Genomic DNA, 12,354 nt, shown 5'->3' with positions numbered 1-12,354 from the left:
ATTGGGTGTTTCACTTAGATACCTCAATTTAAATTTTCCATATAAAAAGTTTTTTAAAAAAACAAAACTGTCTGCATTTCTGACTTTTCTTTAAAAAACTGGCCTTTCTGTGACAAGAGCCCTGCATCTCGGCATGAGAGCCTCCCGTGGCAGCTGAGCAGTGACCACCCACTTTGGACAGTGCATGGCCTCTCTGCTTCACAGTCTCAAAATTTGCCCGTGACCCTCATTTTCCCTGCCCGTCTGATCTCTGTGAACACCCAAGGCCCACACTGGGGGCCTCGGATCCCCCCTAGCAGATTGACAGCTCACTAGCCAGTCTCCCCAGCCTGGGATTGGGCATTTTCTCCAGATGATGAATCTCAGGGAAGTCCCTTCAACTCTAAGGCAAGTGAGGCCCCCGGCCATGCCCGACCCAGGCTCTGAATGTGTCCAAGCCCAGAAGCCACTGGCCACGGGCTCTGGTTTGCCTGTAGGCACCTCAGCACAGGCATGCACAGCTGAGACCAGCTGCGGCCTGGGATGGACGTCATGCCTGCTCAGGCCCATCTCACCACGGAAACTGCTGTCCAGCTGGACTAAGGAGCAGGCAGTGACTTCCCCGGGTCTGCCCAGAAAACACCAGGCCCAGGAGAAACTGTCCATCAGACCAGCGCCGGTGGCCCCCACCCCAGCCCCTGCCCCCAGACCCGGGACTCGGGGACACTCACGATGTTCATGAGGGTGAGGACGTAGTTCTGCACGTGCTCCTTCCCGTGGAAGCGCACCACCGAGTTGTCCACCGCCAGCAGCACCTCCATGCTGTAGCTGCCCGGCTTGGCATGTCGCCGCTTCCGCTCTGCTTCTCCCAGCCGGTCCCCCACCAGGCCCAGCAGGTTGGGAAGGTCACCCAGGCCAAAAGCTGGAACCGGGACGGGAAGAAACCGAGGTCAAACCCACATAAGGGACTGTCACCATGACGCGGCCCCCGTCACGTGTGCTCCTTTCCCTGCCTCTGAAAGCCAAGGCAGCATGAGGGTTTGTGCCATACCAGGTAACTGGTGGGCATGAGCCCTTTCCCTGGCGTGAGGACACGGCGAGTCCCTGAGGCAATGAGGAGCAGAGAGGTGAGAACTGGCCCGGGTTCCAGTTCCTACTCGGTCCCACCTCCCTGTGCGTCCTAGCCCAAGCCCCGCCGCTGCTCCAGGCTCCCCTCCCCTGCTGTGACATGGGGAGGGATAATCCTTGATCTCTTGCCCCACAAGCTTGCTGTAAAAATCAAAGGTGGCACTGGGTGTAAACATCTTAATAAAGGAAAAAAATTGTGATGTTACCGTGGCCTATGTGGGGCATTTTAGGGACCCCTGGAGCATGCCCTGTGCCCCTCAAATCCCTCCCAATCACTGCCAGCAACTCCAAATTTCACCATCACAACTTCGGCTTTTTGGCTAAAAGCAAAATATTTATTTCTTTAACCAGCATTTATTAACTTGTATGATGTTATCTAGGAGTCGTCGAACTTTTTCTGTAAAGGATCAGATAGTGAATATTTTAGGTTTTGTGGGCCTTCTGGTCTCCGTCTCAGCCCTTCAATTCGACTGTTGGAGAATAAAAGCAGCTACAGACAATACATAAACAAATGAGTCTATCTAGGTCCCAATAAAACTTTATTTACAAAAACAATGGTAGGCCACATTTGGCCCATGGACTTAGTTTCTGACCCTTAATCTAATCCAATCCAATCCAGTTCTTACAACAACTCTGTCAGGTTATAGACCCCATTATACAGGCAAACAAACTAAGGTTCAAAGTAGTGTGTCCATGTCTGTCTGAATCCAAAGGCCTTGCTTTGAAACATACTGCTACTTAGAAAGGTAACACCTCAAGCAGTTATCAGTCATTTACACCATAGCCTGAATAAGGACTGGAGCAATATCTGTTGGGGCAGTGGAGTGAGGGTGCATGAGGACACCATAGGGAAAGCTATGAAAGCAGGACAGGAGGCTGGGGTCCCTCGAGAAAGCTTCAACTGAACTTAATGACTTTCCTGCCATCCTACCCTGAAGCTCTGATACTTGTGCACTGATTTCTAAGACTATTCATTTATCCACTGTTATTTGAGAACCCCCCCACCCCCAAGACTGGGCCAGGGGCTGAGGCTGTAAAGATGCCACCACTACAATCCCAGCATGTATCCAGAGGTGTGGCTGCAGGAGGGTCCCCACACGTACTAGAAGGGTTGAGGGAGGGTGGGTGGGTGATGAAGGCAGGGCCTTGTCCTTGAGTCCCCCTGCCTAGTGCAGGTGACAGATAAGAATCCAGATGGTATCAACAGAGTAACATCAAGGTATCAATAGAGTAACATTAAGTGCAGGTGACAGATAAGAAACCAGATGGTATCAATAGAGTAACGTCAAGGGCTATAGTAGGACTGACTAGGGCAGGCTTCCACACCGAGACCCAAACCGGGACTGGGGAGCTGGGGAAGGCTTCTGGAGAAGGGCACATCTGAGCTGGCTGGTGGGGAGCAGGAGACAACACAGGGAACACAGGGCCCCAAGCAGAGGGAGCTGCACCTGCAGGATCTATTGTGAGTATAAGGAGACACCGCCCACAGTGCAGGTGACCCTCAGGAATGAATCAACGGACACCCAAGTTCTGCCTCTAAGCCTCCATGTACATGGGTACTTCAGGGACTGAAATCTGAGCACAGGACAACAGGGAACCACAGGGCTCCATGTTACTGTTTCTGTTTTCCCTTTGGTTAGTAGTGCTATCGTGCAAAGGAAGGAAAGCACTAGATTTAAGAGTTGGGAACATGGGGACCTCCCTGGTGGTCCAGTGGGTAAGACTCTGCGCTCCCAATACAGAGGGCCCGGGTTCAATCCCTGGTTGGGGAACTAGATCCCACATGCATGCCACAACTAAGAGTCTGCATGCCACAACTAAGAGTCCGCATGCCGGGCTTCCCTGGTGGTGCAGTGGTTAAGAATCTGCCTGCCAATGCAGGGGACATGGGTTCAAGCCCTGGCCCGGGAAGATCCCACATGCCGCAGAGCAACTAAGCCCGTGCGCCACAACTACTGAAGCCCACGTGCCTAGAGCCCGTGCTCTGCAACAAGAGAAGCCACCGCAATGAGAAGCCCGCGCACCGCAACAAAGAGTAGCCCCTGCTCGGTGCAACTAGAGAAAGCCCGCGCGCAGCAACAAAGACCCAAACACAGCCAAAAATAAATAAATAAATAAATTTATGGAAAAAAAAAAGAGTTGGGAAAATGAATGGCCACTGGCCTAGTGGAGAACCAGAAATGGGCAGCCGGCCCTCTGAACAATGCACAGCCTGGTGAGCAGGGCTCAGGCTGGTGTCCACCCTCACTGCCTCTGAGGCCAATGCCTCTCTCTCTGCAGGTGACACTGCACCAGAGCTCCTGGTGGCCCTGCTGTCTGAGTCCAACAGTGAGTGCAGCAGCCCAGAGACAAATTCCTGGGAGGGGAGAAGACCCCCAGGAGGGGAGGAGGAGGGGCAAGGGCTCTCTCCATGGAGTGAGTAGAATATAACAGCCACTTCCAACACATGAGCAGTGTCCGGAGATTTCAGCACTGCAAGTGAAACGGGGAACTGGACCCCTCACAGCTCTCCGTGCCAGGCCTGTCAAAGGGAGGCTCAGAGAGGTTACCTGACTCATCTCAGGTCATACAGCAAGTTCATGGCAAAAGGCCAGAATGTAAACCCAGACCTGCCACTCCCCATTATCACACCCTAACCGGGTCCACCCAGGTTTCTCTCTCAACAAAAACAGTAAGGGGAGGGCCTGCTGACATCAGCTATAGACCTTGGAGATGTTCCAGTCACACCCTCTTTTATGTGTCTCTCATCCTTCGGGCCAGACATAGGGAATCCTCAAAGCGAGGAGGGGTGAGGGCAGCAGGTCACTGGGAACTTTCAATGAGCCCACCCAAGAAGCCCCATGAGAATGTAAAGTGGTGCAGCTGCTTTGAAAAACAGTTTGGCAGTTAGTTCCCCCAAAAGTTAAACACAGTGTAGTCATAGGACCTAGCAATCCACTCTTAGGTATATATGCAAAAGAATTGAAAACATATGTTCACACAAAACCTTATACAAGAATGTTCATAGCAGCATTATCATAATAGCCAAAAAATGGAAACAACCCAAATGTCCACCGACAGATGAACAGATAAACAAAATGTGGTCTCTCCACAGGATGGACTATTACCCTGTCATAAAGAGGAGTAAAGTACTGATACATATGCTCCAGCACGGGTGAACCCTACACGCTAAGCGAAAGAAAGCCAGTCACGAAGGCCACAGACCTTATGATTCCATATATAGGGGATGTCCAGAAGAGACAAATCTCTAGAGAGAGAAGATCGATTGGTGGTTGCCAGGGGGTTGAGGAGAGGAAAACGGGAGTGACAGCTAAATCATGGGTATCAGGTTTTTTATGGGAGTGATGGAGGTGTTCTAGAATTAGATAATGGTGATGGTCCCACAAAATTGTGAATATAGTAAAAAAAAAAAAAAAACTGAATTGTATATGTTATAATGGATTTTCTCTTGATTAAGAAAAAGCAGCAGCAGCCTTAAGCCCCAGCCTGGCCAGGGGATAAGCTGCCCTGGCGTCTGGCAGCCCTGGCCCGCAGCCGAGGAGCCAGAACTCTGGCAACAGGCACATATGGCCTGTTGGCATCCAGGCCCCAGGGACCTGGATGGTGGGAAGGCAGCTACAGAGCAGGACTGAGGGTCGGAAGGGGGCTACAGAGCAGGACTGAGGAAAGGACAGCATTAGGAGCCTGGGAACGTCCAGGGCACAGCCTCCAAGGTCAAACCTTTCATCTTAACCGAGATGTTAAATGGAGACAGCCGCATCCAGAAACACTTCACAAACTGGGCTCAGATGCAACGCTGGCCTTAAATTAACAGAGTGAGTGAGTCACAGGTTTTCAAGAAAGTCCCCTATCACCCTTGCCTTTCTAAGGAAGGACCCACATGGGCCAAGGGCATGACGCCGCCCACAGGAGGTTCAGCCGGGCAGCCTGATGAAAGGGAGTCAAAGCAGCATTCGGGGCCTGAACCCCACCCTGAGCTCAGCGGTCTCGGCCTCCCAGCCAACGACCGTGGTGGTGGACCGTGTGGTTGGTTCCAGGCTCACAGCCCTGGAGTAGGACTTCCCCAAGGTCTCTCCCCAGAAGGGAGGATTTATGGTCTTTTGATTCCGAACGGCCTCAGGTAAAATGGAGCCTGAGGGAGACTTGTCATTCCTCCCAGCCATGGTGGTGGGAATGGTCACCACCTGCTCCTGAAACCCTCCCCAGCCCCCCGAGGCTCCGCCCAGTCCCTCAGCTCCCCCCCCCACCCCCGCCAGGCCTGCAGAGCCCTCCACCATCGCAACATAAGTGCAGCATCACTTATGAGCAACAGGGGGAGAGCAGCTGGGGCTTCAGAGGAGGCATTATACGTGGGGACAACTGGTTTCCAGGCATTCCTTCACACTGGGCCCAACCCCGCCAGGGCCCAGGCAGGAGGGTGTGGTGACTCATGGCCAGATTCCACCCAGGGTCTCATGTCCTAGTGGCCAAAGGGGCTTCAAGACAAAGCTCAGTCAGACTATGAAGTCGGCACGGGCCCAGGACCAGCACAGGTTGCATCCACTGCTTCATTCGCTCAACCACGTGTCCTGAGTAGGCGTGCAGGCCGGTGTGCAGGCTCCGGTGCTGATCACTGGGGTGCAGAGACGCCCCTCTCAGGGCTCTCACCCTAACATGGCAGGAGTTACCTTAATAACAAGACCGTGATAAGAGCAACCATTCATCAAACACCTACTACATGCTAAGCTCCATGCTGGGATTTCTATACACACTATAATACACACAGCCTTAGAGGTAACAATGATCGCCCCCACTTTACAGATTAGAAAAAAGAGGCTCAGAGATGTTAAGTAACTTGTTGGGGTCACACAGTAGACAGTGTTGGAGGTAGGATTTTTAAATGGTCTGCTGGACACAGAGCTGATCCTGGTGGCCTGACCCCAGGCAGTCTCCCTACAAGTGCCCTAAGAACCTCCTTCCCGTGGTTCCCAGGGGCTGAGATGATTTTCAGGGGGAAGAGCTAACCGCAGCCATTCCACCTTCTGCCTTGGCAGAGAAACAGCCTTGCAAAGCAACACTGAGCCCCTCAGAGACTCTGGAGTCCCAAGGACTACAGTTCAGGGGACTCAAGTACCCTTCTGGTCCCCAACTCCAGACTGTTATGGTAGCCCCTAAAACCCAGTGGCATTTCTCTGCCGGTGCAGTAGGTCTACATGGCCCAGTCCCATTACACAGCTGAGAAGACTGAGGCCAGGAGTTGAGAAGTTCAGGCCAGAAGTTACCTAAAAACACCCCCGAGGTGTGGACGGAGGTAGAGCCGGGGGCCCCGCCCACAGCCTACCTTCATTGTGAAGGTCCCCGAGAGGCTCTGTCCACGCCTGCTGGACGACTTCCCGGCGGTACACCACGTGCATCCTCCCGCCGGCCTCCGTCTCCTGCTGCCCCCGCTCCAGGGGCTCAATGAAGTAGTCAGTGCTGTCTGTGCGGATGAGGCCCGCCTGAACCAGGGGCACAGCGCGCAGGAGGAAAGAGGGGGAGAGAGAAGACATGTTAACACACGGCAGAACAGGTGAGCGTGTGTGACCGCAAACGAGTGTGACTACACGAGTATAGACTCTTCCTCTAGGGGCTTGGGGGGCCCTGGGATGCCAGCAGGGACATGGGAGGGGGTGCCCATTGCAACATGCCCATTGCAAGCAGAGCAGATCCACTTCCACTGTGTTGTACACTCAAGGGGTTCCACGTAACATTTCATTTAAACAAAGGGTTCCAGGGCTTAAAATGGCAGGTCACTGTCACAAGGACTAGGTACACACACCAAAGCACCCCAAAGTGCTATCACTATCCTGCAGATTTGCCTTTATCTACAGACAGACAAGAAGGGAAAGTCCTATCAGTAAAGGTTAATTATCCCTACTTAAGGTGGGCACTGGACCCCAACTCCAGTACAAAGCGCTGTTATTTCAGATTTAAAGCATGTGTGCATACACACCAGGGAGGGCAGCTCATGTTTGCTGACGATAAATGAGCCAGGACAGTGCCCCAGGAGTGTGTGCTCTGTTTTTACTCTAATTTTTCGCCTGCATCAAAACAGGTCCCTAAAAAAAAAAATGAAGTGTTGGCCTTGGAAATAAAAACATAAAAATATAACCTTGGCCAAGCCCAGCCAACTATTAGGTCCCAATGAAGGCAATATTCACAGGGGCCAATGAAACATGTAACTGGATGTGTGTGAACAGACGTGGTACAGGTCCCCTACCTACCACCCACACATCAGCTCTATAAAGCCGTAAGAGACACCCATCATGGTGCCTGGAAAATAGGAGGCAAACCTTAAAAAATATATACTTGTTGAATTCCTTCACTCATTCGACAAATACCTACGGAGTGCCTACTACATACCAGCCCTGCGCCAGACACTGGGAACGCAGCTGTGAACACAAAACAGGGAATGAAGGAAGCATTTTTATAAACCTTCCCATTTGAATAGGAGCTGCCTCTTTTTAAAGCAGCCACTACTGTGCGCAACAAAATTCCACCAATTGTCCCACCTCAGCCTGTTTTGAGCTGGCTTCTTAGGGAACCCCCTTCAAGGCGTCCTGAGCACGCAACACCGAACTCCCAGCAGCAGCCCATCTTCTTCCGTCCCTTCCTGCTATGTCTCTCCATCAAACTGCAAACACCATTTTGGATCAAATCCAAGATGGACTTCTGCTCCAATCAGGAGGCCAAAAAACGTTCTAGGGAAAATAGCCAGCATTACCCGAATAAGTTTGGAGCTTCCCAAGGTAACCATTTTATCAGGTGACACTCAATCGTCTGCAAAAGTTCTGGTCTGCTTACTGAAATGACAATGTCAAACTCTATATTAAGCACACGTCCTTTCATTTAAAGCGCTCTCCCTTTTTTTACTTTTGCACCTGCCATGTGCCCAGGGCAGGGAGAAACAGATAAATAAGGCCCAGCCTTTGGCTGTGAGTGGCTCATTGTCTGGATGGAGGGGCCCACAGAGGAGCAGAGGGTGACCAAATTTTTGGGCTGGGCGCACTGGCGGATATACCTGAGGGACAGGTATCCATCAGGCTCTCGGTTGTAAGGGGCAGAAATTCAACTTGAACCCCCTTGGCCCAAAGGGGAGCGTGCTGGCCCCTGGACAAACCATGGCAGGTGCAGGCACTGGAAGGGAGGGGTCCAGTGCCCTCGGCTCCCTCTCCACCCTCCTCATCCGCTCTGCATCAGCTTCATTCTCCCGGACAAGGCTATGTTCTTAGAGGCACATCTCTGCTCTGACACCACAGACAAGCAGGCTTTCCTGGCATAGTCCCATCTGGAACAGCCCAAGGGAGACTGTGGTTGGTCCGGCCTGAGTCACAGGGTCACCCTGGGACTGGCAGTCTCCGCTCGACCTCCATGGCCAGCGGAAGGGTAATCAGTGCATCAGAAGGGAGAAAGTGACAGGGTGGCAAAAGAAACCTACGTGAGCTGGAAAGGGCACAGCAGGTAGGGGAGCCGGGCACAGGTGTGGAAGCAGGAAGGGCAGTGTGGGGCTGGGGACGCATTCAGGCTCGTGGGCAGAGGCTGAGCCAAACCTGCATAAGTGATGGTCAAGTCGAAGGGCCTCTGCCACTGTGGACCCACAGAGCCCCCCGAAGGAAGCCGTCTTCCAGGGTACACAGGGCTGCAGGATGGGAGGGCCCAGGGCATTCCCCCCAAAGCTACTGTAGCTCGGCTGCCAAGAGAGACTCTCTGCCAAGCCCCACGCCCATCCATCCCATCCCAACTTCTGTACCCCTGTCTGATACCCAAGGGCACTGTTGCCACCCCACCGAAGCCCCCCGGGACCAAGCAAAGCAAGAGACCCTCACAGCACAAGTCAGACAACCTGTGCTTCACCCAGGCCAAACTCACACAAACCCAGGCTCACTGAGGGCTGTAGCTGCTCTGTTTCTCTCTGCCCATCACACCTCTGGAAACAGCCTGGCAGAGAATTCTCCACACCAGGGGGCAGGAGACTCCATTCAGCTACCGCCCCTCGCCCCCGACACTGGGTCACTTGATCACAGCCTCCCCCGTTCTGGGACTTGGTTAACCCACTACACAGGAGGATTCTTCAGAATCTCGCCTTCCCTGCCTCATCACCCACTGGGTCCCTGTGGCCGCCAGACCCCAGTGCCTCATATGAGGGATGCAGGTTCCAGAATGATGCGCACAGCATAGCGCTGGCCTGCAAGGCACTACCTTCCAGCCCACCCCTCCCTTTCAAGATGGCCACGCCTGCCCCAGTCTGAGGCTTCAATACCCTGACAACATCCCCAGTCAGGGGACCTCTGACATTTGCTTGGATGCCTCCAGTGACAGGGAGCTCCCTCTCCCAAGATGTAACCTATTCTGCGTGCGGACACTCGTAATGGCTTACTGAGTTGAAACACTCTTCTCTACATTCCGCCCTTTATGAACAGTCTTATTACCACTGCTATTAATAACAGTACCTGCCACTTACATTTACACGTCTTAATTCACCTTTACGACAACCCTATGACAATAGGCACTAATATTAGACTCATCTCATGGATGAGGAAACAGAGGTTCAGAATGGTTAAGTAACTTGCCCAGAGTCACCCAGCAAGTAAGGGACAGCACTAGAACAACAGCCCAGCCCAGCTCTAGGCTCTGGCCAGCCTAGAACCACTAGGCTCTATTACCTCAGGCCACTCGGGCCCTGCTCCTGCCCTGGGGGCCCACTTGGAGCATTCTTTCATAGGAATGTTTCAAAGGAAACATTCTTTCGTAGTCCCGACTGCAAGTCCCTGGGCCTCTGGTCTGGCCTTGCAGAGCAAGCAGGATGTTCATTTCCCACCTCTGGACGAAAACGTTCGATGGAAGCCGGTCCACCTCCCACCACCGACGTGAGGATGAGGAGAAACTTCAGCACACAGCCTTAGGAGGAGACCCCTCCCACTGCCTGCTGACCACCCTCCACGCACACACCCGAAAGGATTCTCACCGCACACCACACACACCGGCTCTCCTCCGCCAGACCTGGAAGTCCTGGGATTCCTGGGACTGGTCTAGCCCCCATACCCTCAGCCCTCTCCCCAGGGAAGAGTTAAAAGAACCCCTATTTTTCCACCCAGTGAACTGTTTAGGGCAAAGACCCAAGCCCTGTCATATGCAAGGGCTAGGAAATAAGTTTCAAAACTAGGAAATAAGTTTCAAACCTCTTTGTAACTGCAGATCCCACCAGCCCCATCTCCACCCCCCCCCTACCGCCCCCCACTGGCATCCAGATCAGAACCTCCCTAGTGATCATCCTCATCTATTTAGGGCATCACGTCCAGGCCTTGGCAGCTCTGGGCCACGTCTGGGCTCCCTCTTGGCCTCCGAGACCCTCCTCCTGGAGAAGGGATGGCAAGGCAGGCCCGGCCAGTTCCTCCCCGCGGCCCTCCGTTTCCCCGTCTGCACCAGGAGAGGTTTGGCCCACGCTCCCCTCCAGCGCTGCCCTGGCCAGGAAACCAGGCACCGCTCAGGGCAGACACACTGGCAACGGGAACCTTCTGGCTCTCTGCCTCCTCACCAAATTACTCCCGTCTCTCAGTTTATGAGATGTTTATATTTCTGACAAGTGGTGGCTAATTTTAAGCACTAAAATCAAATCAAATTTCTGTATAAGAAATCAAGAAAGGGGGAGAAAATAAGTTCTGGTGGAATGGAAAATAAATGTCAGCTGTATCTGTTTTCACCCATAACTTATTCTTCTGGAAACAGTAAATAAGTAGGAAATATATTCCAGAAAGATCCTTCGTGCAATAAAAACAACAACAAACAGCTGATTATATCCAATTGAGCCACAGACTATATAGGCCTTCAGGCAATTTCTCCGAATGGAAACCCACCAGTGGGCAAGCCTGGCCCCCTCAGCCCTGCTCTAGACCCTTTAATGCAGCTGCTCCTGAGGACTCCTTCCTGGCAGGTGTGTGGCTGAGGGAGGGGCCTGTTTGAATTTTCCAACATGGCTGTGACACTGTTTTGGTTGCAAAGGTGACAGCTTCTTCTGCATCTTCATCCACAGGCCTTCAGGCCATGCTAACTAAGCTTTTCCACTCCAGCTTCCCCTCAGGCAAAAACCCCAAATCCAGAGTGTAATTCCAGGGCACCTGAAGGAGACAAGTGAGGACAGGGTAGGTGACTGCTGCCTTAGAAATCACCTGTGTCCTCCCGTGAGTCATAATTGAAGAGTTCAGTTGGTTACCAGCAGCAGTCTGTCATCAGGGTGAGGTCCCAAATATTTCAGCAGATAACTGAGGTCATACTATTTTGAAATTCGTATGTATGTGGGAATGTGTATACATAAACGTGTTTATTCTAAAATTGCATGTACTTGCATGTAAACTGGGAGGCACAGGTAAAATGAGCCAACAAACAGATCTCCAGGGAGGCCAGAGATCGAGATCCCAAAGGACACCTTGGACAGTGCAGAAGTCCAGACTTGGACAAGGGCAGGGGTCCATCTGTGTTGAGTCACGTGCAGAGACAACGAGCAAGGACCCAGCCTGGGGTCCACGTGGGGCCAACGGTTTGGCTCTGAGAGGACAGCTGCAGGCCCTCTGGGAAAGGGGAATCCCGAGCCCCCTTGCTGCCCCCTCAGATTGGCCAACCTTTGTCAAATGCCCAGAAGGAGGGCCCATTTCAAGATGGCAGCTGCAGTGGAGCCAGCTGAGGTGTGGGCCAGGTCTCCCCTTCCTTCTCCTTCCAAGGCCGGCCTATGTGGGGCCTCCCCAGCAGGGAAAGAAGCAGAGCAGGCCACCGCCAACCCTACCATCCTGCCACCTCCCAAGGAGAGTGCATTCTCGGGCCTGAACTTGTTCTGGAAATTCCATTACGAGGGTTTTACTGCCAGCTGTGCTGTCTCAGGTTCTAGGCTTCCAGCAAATTCAGATTGAAACTGCTCCACTGGAGGAAACAAAAGTAAACCCAGCAAGTGGAGGCTGGGTGATGCACACACTGGGAATGGCATGAGAATCACAAGTGGCTTCCACTAGGCTCGCCCCCAACAGGGCCACCTACTTCTATCCCCAGCCACTGCCAGCCAGGCTGCCCCCGAGATCACATCACCTGCTACAACCTCAGAAACCTTGATTGCGGGTGTCTCCTTCTCTCCCCCCACCATCCTGCTCACCTAATTCTAGCACGCTGGCTCCAGCTACGATTAAACTTCATCAAGACCTCCAACACATGGCCCCACCACTCCACCACTGTCAATCCCCCCTC

General features: G+C 52.9%; 1 protein-coding gene across 7 annotated transcripts in view; it reads right to left on the bottom strand.

Moving 5' to 3' along the window:
* Positions 1-12,354, bottom strand: part of ADAMTS14 (ADAM metallopeptidase with thrombospondin type 1 motif 14) — a 162,627-nt gene that overhangs the window by 60,477 nt on the left and 89,796 nt on the right. For all 7 annotated transcript variants that reach the window (XM_082407217.1, XM_082407211.1, XM_082407216.1 and 4 more), the window contains 2 exons: positions 6,428-6,584; positions 711-901 (listed from right to left, as the gene is read on the bottom strand). In XM_082407217.1, coding sequence (XP_082263343.1) covers positions 711-901; positions 6,428-6,584 — 348 coding nt within the window. The remainder of the gene's footprint in view (positions 1-710; positions 902-6,427; positions 6,585-12,354) is intronic.

Source organism: Balaenoptera borealis, assembly GCF_965194805.1.
Source record: "Balaenoptera borealis genome assembly, chromosome: 10".
Taxonomy (NCBI): Eukaryota; Metazoa; Chordata; class Mammalia; order Artiodactyla; family Balaenopteridae; genus Balaenoptera; species Balaenoptera borealis.
The sequence above is the reverse complement of the archived record's forward strand: the minus strand, read 5'-3'. Positions and strand labels throughout refer to the sequence as shown.